The following is a 17948-nucleotide window of genomic DNA, read 5'->3' as shown; positions in this document are numbered from 1 at the left end:
TCACATGGAAACAATAGCTATTAGTGGAAAGATTCAACCTCTACTGCCATTCCACCAGTATCTGCCTCTGACTTCCAAACTGCACCTGAGGGTGAAGCAGCCATGGTAAAGCAGCCTCTGAAGTAGAGATGGAACCAGGCTGGAGATCTGGCCAAGCTGCCCTCTCAGATAGCTAGCTCACCCACATCGCCTCGGTGGCAGCAACAGTTCAGATACTGGAGTTCTGCCTCTCATACATGCAGTTACTAAATAATGATCAGTTGAGCTGCTTATCCAAAATGATCCAAAATCTCTTCCAGGTAAAAATCAAAAATTGTTGGAGCTTTTAATAATAATCCTCCAAAAAGCACTTCTAACAATTATGATCATGCACACTTTACATGAGAGCTGATCAGAAAGGACAAACCACGCCCGTGGGAAAAGCCGTGAAGTACAAATCTGGTCTGAGAGACAAGCAGCTGGAGACAGTACAGAAGTTAGCGTGTAGTTTTTCAAACTGCAATCACTGTAAACACATTAAATTAGAAATTAAATTAGAAATTTAATGTGTTTACTGTTCAGTATTTACACCAATACAGCAGCTTTCAAGAGTCCAGCATCACCAGGAAGATGCAAAGCCACATAGCTACTAAGCATTATGTAGGAGCAGATGCACAACATCAAGGGATACGAAACCTCATGTGGGCATGTTACTTTTCAGACAACAGGAACACCCCAGATAGCATGCCTTCTTCAACTGCTGCTTGCTTTTTATCCTCCTTACTCAACTACAAATAGCACTTTAGTGTTTTCCTTGAGACAAACCTTTCCAATAAATGTTTATAGAATTAAAAAGAAATTCCCTGTTATGTGAGTAACTGGATGTTTAGACAGCTTGATATAGGAAATATTATACAGTCTCTTTGTAGGAAAATTTGATGCAAGATCAGTTTCCTGTTCTGACCCTGCCCTATCAGAACTTATAGTAATGAAGGGCAAGGGAGTAGCTCTCCAAGTAAAAATCATGCCAAAATAGAGGGCATGGCACAATACAAAGTGCTGTTCACAGAACATCATTTTATTTATTTATTTAGGGATGTGGGGGGAGCTGGGAAAAATATCCTTGGTTGCTTTTGTTTTTTAAATGAGAAAATATGAAGACTAGAAGTGCTGGCCTCAAGCCTTTCTACCTGTGCCAGAGCTATGGTTAATGCTGCTCTGCCTTTTGTCTACACCAAGAGCCCACCTTGTGAGCTGCTTTACAATCAGCGCAGCCTTTTACATTTACATGATTCACTTTTCCTGCTTACCCAAAAAGGTAATCCACACGTGGTTTACTCTTGCAGCCCAAATCCTGAGTTCCGCAGAAGAAATCTAGTATTTTGTCCATTGCTGGACATGACCTCAGTCTTCATGCAAGTTCTCTTCAGGCCCCAACCCAACTAAGCATTACACTGCTACATTTATTGACGCCACTAGCCAATCTCATTCAAACAAAAACCTTTATATGAGAGTATTAAACAAGGTTTCCCCATCATCATTTTTGTGGTGCCAGGCAACATTTAATCACCATCCAAACAGGAAACAAAACAAGTGGTTTACTTTTAAGTAGCATTTTATTTTCCTTTAGCTTTGTATACTGAGTTTCAGCCTAGCTAGCACAAACCATGCACTACAAGTAGCTCTAGAGACAAACACGTTCATGATATGCCGTTGCAACATCACTGGTTCTAGAAAGCACAATTTTACATACTTTGCAGAACACCAAAGTAATGAAGTAGTAATTGCACAAGAACATTGCATTATGATGACAAAAACAAACAAACACACACATGTAAACCTTTGCAGCATTATTCATAAATACAGCACTTACCTTGAAATGTTAGGCCATGCCCCTTCTAGCTAACTTGTGTTACAGGGGAGCTCTGAACAAGAGCTTGCTGTGTTTTTAAGCCAAGGTCTGCTGAGAAATCCCCCAGTGCCTTCTACAAAACTGCAGCTCAATCTTTAAGCCAGGTTGTGCTGGCCAAAGCAGAACCACCATCTAGATACCTGCATGCAAGTTGTATCAAAAGAATTTGCCCAAACCAAACAACTCATTATCTTTTGGACTCATATGACATGCTCTTGATGTTGTTCTCCAACAATTTCAGGTGGCCAAAACATCCCAAAATGAAGTCGTCCTTTGACCAACAATCAGGTTTTCTCTAAGACAACACAGGTAGCTCTTGTTATATCACAGCACTGAGAAATTCATTCTCCAATTATTAAACTAAAAGTTTACAACTTAAAAACATTACCCTTGAACTTTAAGTTGCTGGATTACTATTAGAGCATAGTCTCTAAATCAAAACTTCAGGGTTTTTGGGCTGTGGCTGCATCCATGCTGGACACAATCAGTTACAATGCTGAAAGCCCTTCATTGCTTATTTTCTCATGGCCTCTTCATCCCTCAAGCATCGTCTAGTAAGAACTGCTTGTAAATCAGAGGTTAAATATGAATTGATTGTCTGATCCTGTCTGGATTGCTTTGTAATCTTGTAGGGGATGTGTTGTCTTTGGGATTTTTCTTCTTTAATTTCTATTTTAAATAGCTTAATTGAGCCTATATATAACATATGTTATTTAGACACCCCTTAGAAGTTTGCCCTCTTACAACAGGGTTTCAGGTATCATTTCCCTCAGTGGCACAGCAGTTACAAAGAGGAGTGAGCCACCCATCTGATATTATCCGGTAGTAAGAAGAGAGCATAATGAACCCAGCCGTGCCTCTTTGCTCTTAGTCCAGCCTCCACAGCTGCCTACGTGACAGCAGCAAAGCGTGCAGCACGTCTCCTTGCAGTACTCATGCCTGTGTGGGAGCAGTAATCGCTCTTGTGCTTTCTGTAATGTCACATCCTGACGATTTATGGTTGACTTGGATATACATGCACAGGTATTTGGTCTTCCCATCACAGCTGGGTTTCTGGCACAGCTTTAATAAACCATCAAACTACCTATCTTGAAAGTAAGAGGAGTAAGAGAAAAGGTAAGTATGGACTATTTCATGAACTTTGTAAACACAGAAAGCAAACAGGCCACAAATTCTGTTCAGCCCAGCCTACAGCCCTCCTCAAGAAAACTCTCAAAGCATGAATACCATGCACTGGAGGGTCTCACTATGTTGTTTACATTTTGTTTCCATGAACAAAAAAAGTTTCTCATATGTGCTTACTCCAGTCAGAAAAAACTAGTTTCAGGTATGTGAAAAGTAAAAGGAAAATAAAATTAAAAAAAAAAGAGAGAAAGACTGCAGCACGAAGTTTTTTTCATTACTAAAGTTTTTTTTTTTTCCCCTATCAGGCAATTATTTATAAGAACTTTTGTTAACACTGGAGTTGAGGCTCTGGAACAAAGTGGATATATTGTTTACTAGCTTTGTCAGTCAATCTGCTCTTACAAAACTTCTCCCTTCCCCCTCCGGTTCTCAGCCAAGTCAGTCTCTTGAATCACTCAGGAGTTGCCCTTTTCACCAAGATCTCCTTTTCCACAAATTGTCCCTTGAATAATGCCATCTTCAATATATTGCCCTGTGGTGTCCGTGCTCCTGCCAAGCACAGTTGAGGGAATTCGTGATGAGCGTCTCTCCTGATTCCTATCATCAGAGGAACAGCAAAGCATTCTTTTCATGGTACCCCACATCTCATCATCTTTGTAGGAATAAATTACTGGATTCATAACAGAGTTCAGCAGGGCCAGAAGAAGAAACCATCTTTTCACATTCTGAACCCCACAGTTGGTGCAGTTCAGGCCATCGAGCAGCAAGACAACCAGGCCAGGAGTCCAGCAGACAACAAATGCACCTAGAAATAAAGGAGAGTGAGAAAGTCAAGCAAAAAAAATAAACAAAAAACACTTCAGACTGCCAGGGGGGTTCTTTTTACATCTTATGAGGCTATGTGTTTATCAAAAATTTACAAAAAATAAAAATAAAAAGAGGAGAGGACAAAATACCATCAGTAGCAAAACGTCATCTACTACAGCTTCTCTGCCTAGCCCAGAACACACAACTCGCAGGAGCCTGCAGGGAAAGAGCATCCAGCTGTTGGCAGCCCCAGCCTGAACACAGGTGGGAAACGGTCCTCACAATAGCGACATGTCCAATCTGGTAGATAAATAAGACCTCTGAAGATCACAGCTAGCACTTTGAATGGAGATGCTGTCCTCTCTTCATTTCTCTCTTGTACTCTGGAAGATAGTCAGAGGCTTTCCACTGCCACCACTTGTAAGTGAGAATAGGGAAATAAACTAGTAGATGAGTTAATGAAGATGAATCAAAATGAGAGTGGTGAAACAAGAAGACAAAAGCCCAGCCCTGGAGCAGCAGGATTGCCCCCACCTGGGGGTGAAGCTGGTGGGGTGGAGGAGGGGGAGGACGGGACACACATGGCAACCCAACAGGGTCCCAACCCCAAGAGGGGTCCCAGCACGTCCCCATCTCTGTCTGCTTCCTGCAGCACCACCAGCTCCCAGGTCCTTGCCTGGGAGCCCACTGAGAACGCGGCCCTGCCATGGGGATGTTAACTTAGCACAAGCCACAATTGCTGCCTGACATACTGAAATAGAAAATTACAACTGTGCGTGAAAGCACACTTCAAATATTATACTGAGGAAATTCCAGTCATTTATAACAGCCTTTTTTTGGGCTTTAAAAAAATAATGAAACACATAAGGATGATAGCAGCTACATGCTAAGAAGCTCTCCTGGGATTCTCATGATCTGTTGGTCATTTTGCTCATTTCCAGGAGACTGCTGATTTTTTCCCATGCCTGAGCTGTGCCCAGCCCCCAAGGGCAGCCTGGCTATTTGCAGGACCCAGCCTAGAAGTACCTCTGCTCATCCAGTGCAGCACCTGCTTGCATAGCAATACACACAGCCCCCAGCCAGGAGTTCAGTGCCCATCTGAAGGGCAAGCCATATAACAGCATATAAAATGAACTCATGTTACACTGGATACTGAGCATTGTATCCAGGGCAACACAGTGCAGATTTTGATGCAAAATGATCCTCTTGAAGATATTTCTTCTCTTTTGAAGAGCTTCGTAAGGAATCCAGGTGAAGTGCAATCAGTGAGTTTACTGTGTTCCTAGAAGTACTATGCAGAATGCAAAGGCAAGAGACTAACTCCTTCAGAGAACACATTTTCTATTCTGCTGTGCCAAGATGTTTGTGATGCTAAGTACCAATTTCATAGTGTTAGCTTAGAGTTAATGGTCAGCATCAGTAACATTCCTCCAGCACCACTGGCACCAGGAGCAGCAAGCTGCCACCACAATGCACTTTCTCTGGTCAGTCCCCACACTACGCACTGGTTTGTCCCCACCATGCTGAGTAAGCAGCGGTGATACTAAGTTTTACAGTCTGCAGCAGAGCAAACATTGCACTGATTTACTGTCCTGGGGCTAAAGGCAAATCCCATCCACTGCAGCCAGCACTGGAACCAGACCACCCAGACAAGAATGACTACATGAGAGGCTCAGCAAGTATTTGGACACAGTGCTTTTGCAGGCCACCAAGGGTCACTGGCAAACTTGTTGGCAAACATGCCAGCTCCATGCAGAAATTAATGTGGCAGCAAGCTCTTCCTTGAGCAAGCACAGAAAGCGTTCCTTTTAAAGTACCAAAGCATGCAAGGTGCAGCACTGCTTTCTCAAAAGTCAACAGAAGAAACAGACCCAAAGCCAGGTTTAACAGAAGTCACAGAAAAATCCCTCTTTCAAACAAATTCTGAGCTCAGCAGATGGCCTAAGTCCATGAATTCCCAGGATACACTGCAGGAGACCTATCAATGTTGCAAAGGCAAAAATAAGGGGAGATGACATCTGGAGACACCTCTCTGCTATCCAGAGCACAGCATGCAGAACTTTAATTCCCCACAATGGGAGGCTGCACTCAATCCATGACCAAGGAGAGGGACAGAAGGGAATGCAGTGACAGCACTGGGGCTCCTACTTCAACTCCACCCAAAATACACATTGTTTTGTAGGGATACAACCTAAATGATTCACATCCTACTCAGAGCAAGGTGCTGGTGAAACAAGGCATGAAACTTACAGCCTTCCTAGGATTAAGCTATTTTTAACTACAGACCTTTCAAAGGGAGCCGTAGTTAAACATAAATATAAGCCTTTCTTTTGTCCCTCCGGTGATTTTCTTTGCAGTCTTTTCATCCTGTAGCAGATCCTCTCCCTGACAAATTGCCACACTTCCAAAACAATTTCTTTTCTGGGACTCTAAAATTCAGAGCGTGACATGAAGCAAAGCCTGGCTGCAGCATGAACTAGAACTGCTCTGAGACTTCACGCCAGATTAGGGGAGATCAGGTATCACAGTGCCTCAAGGTCAACATGAGGATTTTCCACTAGTTTGGAAACATGGACTTCCTTGTAGATTGCATAATCTGTACTTAACAATGAAGGAATTCCTGCTACCTGGAAGTACTACTGAGGCTTTGCCATAAATCTCTCCACAAAGCTGTCTCTCTGTGTGCCAACACTAAGAAGGAAAATAAAAAAAAACCAACCACAACCAACGTGGCAGCTTCCAGTTGCCCTTGCCATATGTGCACATAAGTTAAAACAGCATGTTACTGATTAAACTATTTATTTACTAGAACTGAAAGTCATCTGTATCAAGACAGCTATTTCATCAGGAATGTCACTGCCAAGTTCAGATGAGCTGTGGCACACACTCCACCTGGACATCACATACACTTGCCTGGGCCTGTCCTCTAAACCACAGCTGCATGCTCTACCAATACTAAGGCAAGGCTGAGGATTTTAGCCTCTTCTGCTAGGTTTCCCAGTTCCAATCATGTAACTCCTCACAGTTTGGCACACCAAAGGAAAGTTATTTCTGCTGTTTCTAACCTGTGATGGACCATGGGAGCTATAGCAAAAGGAGAGATGACAGGGTCCTCAGTCCAGGTCTCTGAAGGAGCTATGCAAGCTCAAAGAGTGGTGCAAAGAACTGTCTGCAGCTGAGATCATCATGCACCCAGAAACTTAAACTGAAACAAGGGCTCACAGGCACCTAACTGCAGGACCATGAGAGAAGTCCACTCATAGAGGACAGCAATGTTTTGGAAGTGATGCCTTGCCTCCACGTCCTTCCCCAGGGAGGAGAGTATGCCAGCAGCACCCAGCTGCAGGCAGACTGCGTGGCAGCAGGATTTTGTCCTGTAGCTGCCATGATGCCAAAAGGGCGTGTTAGCAAGCACCGTTGTTCTCGTCACATTTCCTCCAGCAACAGAGCTTCCTGGAATTACTTTTAACTAAGACCATATCAGGCTTATATTGCAAAGCACCTTCATACATTTAAGAGCAAACCACTGAAAGTAACTGTCTTGAGCTGAAAACCCCAAATCCACATGCTGCATATAGCTATATGTTGTTGCAACAGTGGATATAAGAATAGCTTTAAAAGCATCAGAAATGGTCACTTGAGGATTCTTTTGGTAATCAGAAAGACCAGAAAACATGGCTATCCAGTTTCTAATGCCTTTTGCATAGTGTGCTTGGATGACTAGGCCAGGAACGCATATTCAAGCTGTTCTAAGAAATCCTTATTCCTAGAAATAATCATTTATAAAAAGCCTCACAGAGCTAACATTTGTAGGATTGGTATGAAGGAAAATGCTAAGAAACATTTCATCTGACACTGGAGTTTGGAATAGATGATACATGCATTCATTTGACTTTTATGGAGGCAACTTCTGTTTTGATTTTGCTTCTGATTAGCAATGTAAAAATGAGCGTCAAAGCAACACACAGACTTTCTAAGTTTGCCTGTCCCAGCAAGCTATACCACCAGATGCTTTGCCTGAATCATAGTTTAATCTGGTGTCTTAGGAGCCATTCTGGAAGTAAGAAAAAGCTGATGTTGAACTCAAAATCAACCTTAAGGCCCCTTATTCCCAGCAAAAGAAAAAAAGAACTTGAAAGGAAAGACATGAACTTTGAAGTATGTTATTTCTTTCCTGAATGCCTAAGAAGGAAAGCAGGAATGGATTCATACTGCCTCAGGAAACAAGTGTAAATAATTACACCCAGAGGGCTTTGTTCTGGTCTTTGGACTTAATCCTATAGGTGCTCTCCACACCGCTCACTCTCTCTGCCTGTACAGCTCAATAGTCTTCTTCCAGTACAAAGACCTCTTAGCTCTGCTGGGCAAACACACACTAGCACTAAGAGCTAACAGAGTTACTCCTAGATTCTACTCAGCCCCATCCAGCTTTGCTTTATACAACATTACAATAATAGCCTTCACTAAAGAAAATTTACAAATAAATATCTCTGCTTTCCTTCTTTATCTTAAGGATTTCTTGTCCACACATCCGACCTCAAAAATGGAAAAGACTGGCATAACGGAGGTTTGTCAAGGCAAAGGGGAGATGGCAGAGTAGCTAGCTGCTTGCAGTACAAAGCACAGCAGAAGGTCTGGGTGAAATTTCCTCAGACCCAGAAACATCTCTACTATTGCTCCTGAAGGAGCACAGTTAAGCTAGGTGCAAGTCAGTACCACTGTATAGCACACAGCTGTGTCCCATGTACATATGAACACCACCTTCCCCCAAAGCTCCATCTATCTTACACTGGCTCATACAACATGAGAAGTAAAGCCGTATTCATGGCCTCAGAGTCCCCACCACCTGAGCCAGCGGCAGCCCAGTTCCACTGCGGTGAGCTGCACAAGCCATACTTAAGTGAAGTCTGTCTTATACATAACATCTCATTCAGATTGAAGTCTTCCTAGGTAAAATTTACCATGCCAGCCAGCATTTCTTCCAACAAAAAAGCCATCCACTCTGGGCCCCTCTAGTTTATTTGCAAAGCAGCTGCTTCACAACTAGCTGCAGTGAACTGAGCTGCTTAACTATCCAGAGCATCTTTTAGGCAGAATCTAGGTAAAATCTCAAGATGAAGGTGAATTTTCCTCTTACAAAACTAGTCTCTGGCAGGAGAAAAATCACAGATCCACCAAGTATTCTTTTCTATCCCCCGGGAAGGTGCATTTGCAAGTAGAATAGCTAGTAAACTCAGGAAACAGCCAAAAGGATTCAGGACCTTGTGCAGATATAGAAGAACATCTTTTGGAAAGTATTTTTCTAGGTAGCAGTGTTTCTTCGCATGCCTTCCTCCACAGCTATGTTACAACTCGCTCTTCCCACCAACAAAGAATGTATAATTTGTATTTTGTAAAAAGCTGCCTACAACCAAGCAGCCTGAGCATTTTCCAAACAGAGATGCTTATCTTCTAAGAGTTGACTGGCCGTCTAGTTCAGGCTGCTGTTTCAAGCAACATTTGTTTCACAGTTCAAGTTGGACAGAAGGCTAACCAACTTCAGGGCTATAGTGAGTTTTCATTTTGTTTGTACACATGATTGGCTACATGGTTGGCTGCCTCTTACCTAAAAGAGTCATGACGGTCTTCATAAGCTTCACAGGGGTCCTCCTGCGGCTAATAGATCCACTAGTGTGCGATGACAAGACATTAGTTTTCCGCTGGACATACATGTAGATTCTTATGTAAACCACCACCATAATGAAGAAAACAACAAGGTTTAGGACACTCCAGAACACCAAGTAACTTCTACTGTAAATAGGTGCCAGGGAAGAGCAGGCAGAAATGTCACAGAGGCAGTTCCAACCCAAGGTAGGAACAGCACCCATGAAAATGGCAATGGCCCAAATAGATATAATTAAGAAGGTGACTCTCTTCTTCGTGAGATTACTGTGGATCTTCATCCGCATGATCGACATGTGCCGCTCAACCGCTATGACGAGGAGATTCACCAGGGAAGCCGTCAGGCTCGTGTCCAGAAGACCCTGACGCAGAAACCAGCGGTTAACAGTTAATGTCTTAGACACAGGGCCAGTGTGGAACATCAAGAAGACATAAGCAATCCCAGCAAAAAAGTCCGCAGCAGCTAAATTGGCCAACAGATAGTAAAATGGAAAATGAAACCTCTTGTTCTTGACCACAGCTGCTATGACTAGTGAATTTGAAATGAAAATAAAGAGACAAAAAAATGTCCCAAAACACAGAACACCAATAAGCGGTGGCCCTGTCCACTCATCTGCTGTGTGAGTGTTTGTCCTATTATAAAAGAAGTCCATGCTCTTATCATAGTAACATTCATTCATCCTGGATTACAGCTCCTGCATCCTAGGAAGGGAAAAAAGGAAAAATTAAAATTAACTACTGGTCCTTGCTTGAATCACCATAACTAACAGCTTTCTTCTGGGGGCAAAGGAAAGGGTATGAGAAGGCATATATTTACAGGCCTCAAGAAAATCATTCATATTGTACAATTTAATGCAGGAGATATTTGTCCACAAAAGGACTGCAATGCATGATGCTTTGATGAACTAGGAATTTTCCAAAGCCTTCCTTGCTTATAAGCCCCCAGCAGTCCCCTTGCACTAACAGTCACACTGTGCAGGCAGCAACATGGAAGTTAAGAGGTTAACAGTGACTTCCTGGAGGTCAAAAAGAAGTCTGAGCAACAGCCAGGCCCTTCTGACTGTGAAACCCCATTTTTGAGCCACAGCCCCATCATTATTTCCATTTCTTAGTGTATCCAGTCAGGACAGAGGAGCATAAATCATAACTCTTCCATTTTACTGGCTAAACAATGAAAAGCCTATTACTGGAAACATCTTTTTTTCCCATTATATATTAATGAATGTAATAACATATGTATATAAAATGCTAAAGGCATATATATTCTGAGCATGTGCCAGTTATTTACTGCTACAGGATTTAAGTAGATGTGCAGAAATGGGAAAGAAACACTGCACATATTTGACGGCACTGAAGCCACAGATTATTTTATTGGGCTGTCAACCCAAAGCCCTGTGAGCAACACACACACACCCACTAATTATCTTCAGACCCAAAACACAGCTCCCTAACCAATGGCAGCACACAGAACACCCCAACACAGCAATGGCACGGGGCTGTTCTCTTACACCCACTCAGCACTGTTTTGGACTATGAATGTGATAGAGGGGGAGGTCTGGTTTCCAGATGACAGCACACTTCAGCTTCTCCAGTGAGGTCAGTGTCAGCTGCCTGGGCAATCTGACTGCATTTTTTGCAAACCAAAAAGAGCTCAAACTGATTTACATAGGCAGTGGCTGCTCTTGGAGAGCAAAGGCTTTGCAGCCAGGTGTGAATTGATGTCTGATTACTACTAGGCTTCATGCTTTCTGTCAGGATGAGTGTTTTAGCAATGACTTCACTAACAGATCCTATATAAGGTTTACCAAACCCAGGAACCCAACTGTAGCACAAGACGCTGGTCACAGCAGGCACCACACAGAGCAGCTCCCAAGGACAGGAGCTGCAGGAACACAGTGATGCTGGGGGAAACACAGTGCTAGATCCATAAGCCTCTTCAGGAGCCTTGGCGTGTTAGTGAAACAGAGAAGAAGGCTTAGCGGGGCCAAAAAGAGGGAAAAACAACAGATAAAATGGGCACAGGCAAAGATGTAAAGCAGGCGTAGGCTTTTTACTTCTGTAACTAATTCTGAATACAGATAAAGATCAGGTTCACTTAGGTAATCACAGGCTAATAATGGACTAGCAGTTATATTTCATCTCTGTAGTGACTGAGAAGCAAATTAAGCAACCCCCAGCAGGCTAGCTAACAATTCACATTTATATTAAAAATACTTTGAGTTATAAAAGGTTTGTCTTCTTTTATTTAAGTTATACTACACTATAGTAGTAGTGGCTATTTCTCTCCTCCAATATTTCTGTCATCTGATTTTAAGTCACTTCATACTGCTCCACAATTATTACTTGCAGCAAACTGAACATTTTTTTGAATATTTCATTTTCCTGAACTTGCTCCTTGTCCCTTCTGGTTTCAACCCTACACCATGTAGTCAGCAGGAAAGCCAGCTGCTTGACATTGGTTTCTATTTTATCATCCTCAAGAACCTAGGCAACCACTTTTTATGAAAGAATCTCTTATTTAAAACATCAAATTCAAGTAGCTAGAAGTAAGAACAGTTGTTTAAGGATAGGAAGCGGAAGGAAGCAAGTAAATCATCCCCTGCACTGAAATATTACAGAGCAACTCTCCCTCTAAAAATAAAGGGGTTTCAGCAACTCAGATCCACCATCAGGAGTCACATAGAGATCCGTGCCTATCTCTTGTTCTCAAAGCAGCATGGTAGAGTTGAGCAGTCAGTAAATCTCACATTTTTACTCAGAAACGACTCAGAACAAGCTGCAATTAGATCTGTAAGTGACCAGAAGTCCCCAGGCAGCTACAGAAAATAGCCACTGGAGCTGGGAGCCCTGCCCAGTGCAGGTGGCTCTGGGCTCACCCACTGAGGCAGAAAAGGGCTTGCTGAGCCTGGCAGGGAGCTTCTGCAGAACAACACAAGCGCCTGCATATAGAACTAGCATTTTGAGGAAGAACAGTAGGGAAAAAAAAAAAAAAAATACTGTGAAAATTACAAGGAAGGATTTCTTAACATGTATCTTACTGTGTGATCATCTCAAGAGGTGGATCTCTTGCTTGCAAGTGACAGTAGAGTAAAGAGATCTGCAGACATTTTTTTGTATATTATTTGGGGAGTGAGCTTAAAGAAATCCATAATATCAACTCTGAACTTTAATTCTAAATACTATAGATTGTTGAGATGCCATCCTCATTTGAAACAGTTCCCTCCCAAAAAAGAATAAAAGCACCCATCAGTACTTCTTCACTAAAATAATCATGGTACACTCACTGTCACACAGCACAGCTCAAACGACAAATGACTTTGGAAGCACTGCCTTGTGATGTTGAGCTAAGGCAGGAGGAGCAGAACACCATTCAGCTGAAGTCTCAGGCTCACAGAGTTGGCTCTGGATATGTCCAGGCAGAGGCTGCATCCAAGTGGGAGCTGAATAGCTGAATGGCTAGTGTGCATCCCAGTGCTGCAGAACACCAGGCTGCCAGTACCAGTCTATGCATGCAGAGCACACCTCATTCCAGAGTCCATCCAGAGTGTGGGTATTTCACACCTCCATTTCACTCCTGTGTCCTCACAGCAGAGTCAGGCTGACCTCAGGGCAGCTGTATCCTCACAGGTGCTGCACCACATGTGAGGAGAAATCCCATAATTCCCAGAATGGCACAGGTTAGCACACTGCAGGATTTGATTCTCCAGGTCATCTCTTCTGCAGCCAAACAGGAGAGCTTTTTCTTTATTAGGGCAGATCTAAATTTAAGAAGAAAAATAATGTATTAAATATTAGACATTTTAGATTAAGATTTTTAAACAAATAATTGAAAAATCAGGCATAGTATTGTTAGCCTAAGTTATAAAATTAATAGAAACTGAAGCAGTAGAAAAACAGCTAGATCTTTTATTTTGGAAGTAGCTTTCACCAGCTTGATATTTGCAGCTTTTATGGCAAAAGACAGTAAACAATCTCCATTCATCACCTCTGTGTCGCTCATAGTTTTACAGACCTCCACATAGACCTCCAGAATCTCTAAATATGACTATATTAGTCAGTCAATATACAGTAGCTATATACTGTATATCCTACAGGTGGGCTACTCTATTTGTTTGCAGCAAGTCACTTGAAAGTGAAAACTTTAATAGTGCCAAGAAGCATATCCTTGTCAAAAAGGCTGTTTTCCTCAGTCTTTTTAATGAGTTCAGTTCAACTAACAGTGGCTACAAATATCAAGAGCTGACAGACTCTGAAGTAAGCTTTCCTCTAGCATACCAAGTATGCAAGTGGGAGAAGTTATCTGCTCCAAAAATATGAAAAGATTTGGTTTGGTTGAACTGTCTGCAAACACAAAAGGCATACGTTCTGAATGCTTCCCATTTTCCAGGGTATCTTCAGCTCTGCTGACTGAAAGACAGCTTGCATATCTGATTCTGCGTTTCTCTATTCAAGCACAACTTGTGTGAAGGATACATTCTGACTTGACACTTTGATCCAAAATTAACGTGGCCTTCTCATCAGTTTTGCATTATTAATGCAGCCAGTTCTGAAGGAAAACTCAAACAGCATTTTAGTCAGAGACTTTTAAGAGAAGGTCATCCAAAAACTTCATCTGCAAGCCATGGAGTGATTCACAGCACACACCACAGCTTCCCTGCCTTTCCTGTTCAATGGAAGTCACATTGTTTCAAGGCATTTGCCATAACCTCATGGCAAAGCTGGCATCAGCTGAGGACATGAGAAGCTGCTGCCCTGCTGCTGTATGAGGGCAGCAGGACAGGAGCACACAGGCTGTGAGGGGCAAGTGAGTTGTGCTCCAGGCTGCAGCAGGGCAGGAAGGCAGAGCAGTGCCATAGGCCACAATAGGGCAGAGCCCTAGCAGGTCCTTGAGACTGATCATAGAACAGCTCAGGCACACAGGGCTGATCACACTGACATACATATGCTGCAGGCACTGCAGGCAGAGAAAGGAGGCAAGCAGTTCTGGGTCCTGCACCCCATCCATTGCTTCAGGAAAACACCATGCAGCAGCAGCAGCCGCCCACCTGCATATCCTGTGCAGAAGCTAAAACAGAAATCCCACAGGCAGCAGATGGCCCTGCAGCAACACTAGCCCAGTAGGCTGGGTGCCTGCAGACCACCCTGCAAGGCAGCACTTACACCTTAGCACTTATGCCTTAGACAAGAATACTCCAGATCTCCTCTGGTTCTAGCTGGCTGGCACCCCTACACTTCCATTTCTCCAGCCACTGAGAAACTCCTCCTGCTCTGCTCCACAGGGAAGGCAGAAGGCAGGCCTTCCCTGTACCAGATCACCAGTCCAGCAAGGGAAGCAGTTCTGTATTCCACTCCACACCCTGAATGCATGCATGGCCACAGAGGGAAACAACACAGGCAAATGATTGCACGGTAACCCAAGAAACCCATTCAGGTTACCTCAGCTTAAAAGAAAGAAATGCCAGTGCTGACAAGGGTGTGTAACGCAACCCCAGCCAAAAATGTTAATATGTAACTGTAAGAAGGAGTCTGGTGAGGTAAGCTCTCACTTCACTCTGAATTGTCTTTAAAAGTTAATTGCTATTATACAAAAATCAGTTTAGAGAAATGGATGAAAAGGAAGTTTTTCCTTAAATCCCCATTCTCAGTCTAGTCTGTTTGTGACGCACACGGAACATAATGTTATCCGCGAGCACCTCAGACTCTAAACCAAAGACTTTTTATCTGGTACCATTAGAGGATGCGGTAGAAGCCAATACACATTTGGCAGGTTTTACAGAGACAAATTATCTCAGAAGTAACCATTTTAAGTTTGGCTTATTAAGGAAATTCTATGGGCACTGCTGGTACTTGGAAGAGCACACCACACAGCCCACTTCAAGGCACTAAGAATACAATTTTAAAATCCATTCTTTTAAATGCAGCTCTAGAAGATGGGAAAATCTTACTATAAAGTTATAAAGCTTAATGAGCATGCTGTTGAACACGGAGAATTTACTTATTACTACAGAAACCCATTTCTGGCTGTGGTTGGCTTTTTTTCTTCATAACTTCAGATAATTGACTGTAAACACAGATCGAGCATACACAAAGTAGCATTACTATATTATTCTAAAGGGAGTTGAAGACCAAGATAAGGAGAACAGAGTGCCACATCCATTTCCACTTCCAGCCTGCTTCATTTCCATAACGTTAAGCTCATGGAAACGCTCAGACTTCCACCAGGGTTCTCATCTCATACACGAACAGCCCATTTTAATGGCATCATAGTTTGGACTGAAGTGGGAAAGGATGGGATGAGGGAAGCCAAGAAAATTCTGTAGACATGTTGCATTTCTGAGACATATAAATAATTTCTCTTTGAATTACTTCTATGTTCAGTGACTCGTTAGGTGGCGGAAAAACTTAAGGCTTCATAAGTTGTCTGATAGCCTTATTATTTTTTGCAGGATGTGGGGTATAAACAAAAGAGTCTTAAGAAAAGCATTAAACCTACCAAAACTTTAGGACCTCAAAACTAAATATTTAAATTGCAAGGACGGGAAGCAGTACCGCCAGCCATGGACCACAGCGCTTTGTACACACAGACTGATAAGAGGCTGGAAATCACTACTGCACACAGCAGTGTCACCCTGTGCATGCCTGTGGCAGTGCTGGTGCCCTGCAAGCTGCTGCCAGCTGTGAGGACAGCCAGGCCGGGAAGCATGAGGGCACCTACATGAGTCTTGGCATAGCTCAGCATCCATCTCCTGGCATGCCTCCAGCACAGCTACCCCTCTGCTAAGGTTTTTGAAAGCTCTGATCCCTACAAGCAGTTGTTAGGGACTGCTACCAAGCAACTCACTAGTTACCACAGGTTTAGACTTCAGACTTTGGTAATTTAAGACTTTCTGAAATTATGGTTTACTAAATCTATATATGGAGTCCAAACTAAAAACTTCACTGCAAAGCTTTCATTTAAAGTCTCCTTTAAGTGTGGTTCTGGAAGGAGCTGGCAGGTCATCCTATAATGTGGAAACAGACACAGTACTTAAAGTATTTTAAAAACTGTTCAGAGAGCCTTTACAACGTGAAACATGCTCCTAGAAAATACCTGCTCTGCTTCTAAACTAAGCTGGCCATTTCTCTAGATCCTTCTCACCAGCAAATCCATTTCTTGCAGCCCAGCACACAGAGCTCAAATGCTGGACACACAAACTCTTTTAGCACATTCACCATCAAGTGAGCTTTCATTTTTCATTCTCAAGCCACTGTTGATTAGAAAAAAGCCACCTGCTTGTATCTGATCAGGTGACAGATTCAGAGCCCTGGTTTACAAGCACATGCTTCACTGGAAGCAGTAGAGATGGTGGGCTCTGAAACATACCTGCTAGGCATGTGGAAGCGGACCTAATTGCTTTAAAAACAATCAGAATTCATCCAGAGGCATGAATCTTGAAGACCAAATGCTTGTATGGGGGATATATTGTCTTTGATATCCTATACTTCAGAAATTATGTTTTGTTACCTGATAGCATAAGGACTATGGCAGAAGGTACTTTCAAGAGTTAGTTATCAGAAGAGGACCCAGCCAGCTCAGCTGCCTGAAGCTGCAGCCTGCTGTTCTGCTAAGAGCCAAATGCATCCGCCAGCGTTACTTGAGATAAAGCCGCACCTTTTCTCATTGCATTTCTTTCATTTTAGTTCGTTTTCAGCACACAGACAAACTTACTAAAATTGAGTTCTTCCACCATATAACTCACTTTCAGTTGTGCTTCTTGCTAAACTTCTCAGAAGTTCACAGGAACATGCAAGAAACCACATATGCTCAAAGAAGCAAGCTACAGCAAGCTACAGCAACACACATCACCAGCCTGTAATGGTAATCGCCCTTTTCTGGGCTCACTTTGCAGAAGGAAGAACAGACTGATGCACACTCACGCTCCATAAAAGGTGGAAACACAAAGGTAGGAGCTTTTTTTTTTTCCCCCTTGATGCAAAAACAGTTGGAAGTAGCCGTGCCAAATAACATTCACGAATTTCCCAGAGCATCACGCGGCTCGAGGCCATACCTTACAAGTAACTTCAGAGAGCACAGCAAACATCCGTACGCCGTACTTACTGCCAGCGCCTCAGCGGGACACGACGCACGTACACATCCAGAGATGATCAGAGCCAGGTGAAACCCGCGGAACCACACGTGTGCGTGGGACTCCCGCTGCCGCTGCACCGCGTCACAGCCCGCGCGTACGGGGCAGCCGCAGCGTGCGCGAATCGTGCTTCGCCCCTCCGGCAGCCCCGAGCCACTCGGTTCCGCTCGCAGCGGAGGACGGCGGGCACTCCGGAGTCAAGAATTGATAAGACTGCAGAAAGCGCCGCTCTAGTCCGCTACGAGAAGCGTAGTTCACAGATGCCGAAGCTGATGCAGCCTGCAGCCGAGCCGTTCCATAGCTGCCAGACTCCGCTCCCCGGTCCCGCGACCCGCCCG

General features: G+C 43.4%; 1 protein-coding gene across 2 annotated transcripts in view; it reads right to left on the bottom strand.

Annotated features, from left to right (window-relative positions):
- Nucleotides 1–3305: 3305 nt before the first annotated feature.
- The window catches only part of LPAR3 (lysophosphatidic acid receptor 3), a 16005-nt gene continuing 1362 nt past the window's right edge, over nt 3306–17948 (bottom strand). Inside the window, exons 1-4 of one of the 2 annotated variants that reach the window (XM_010715967.3) lie at nt 17583–17942; nt 12769–13242; nt 9429–10186; nt 3306–3821 (exon numbers count right to left, since the gene is read on the bottom strand). In XM_010715967.3, the coding sequence (XP_010714269.1) occupies nt 3472–3821; nt 9429–10164 (1086 nt within the window). In that variant the 5' untranslated portion in view covers nt 10165–10186; nt 12769–13242; nt 17583–17942 and the 3' untranslated portion in view covers nt 3306–3471. Of the gene's footprint in view, nt 3822–9428; nt 10187–12768; nt 13243–17582; nt 17943–17948 lie in introns of those variants that run through there. The other variant, XM_010715968.3, reaches the window with a different exon arrangement.

This window comes from Meleagris gallopavo, chromosome 10 (genome assembly GCF_000146605.3).
Source record: "Meleagris gallopavo isolate NT-WF06-2002-E0010 breed Aviagen turkey brand Nicholas breeding stock chromosome 10, Turkey_5.1, whole genome shotgun sequence".
NCBI classification, from domain to species: Eukaryota; Metazoa; Chordata; class Aves; order Galliformes; family Phasianidae; genus Meleagris; species Meleagris gallopavo.
This window is presented reverse-complemented; position numbering and strand designations above follow the sequence as displayed.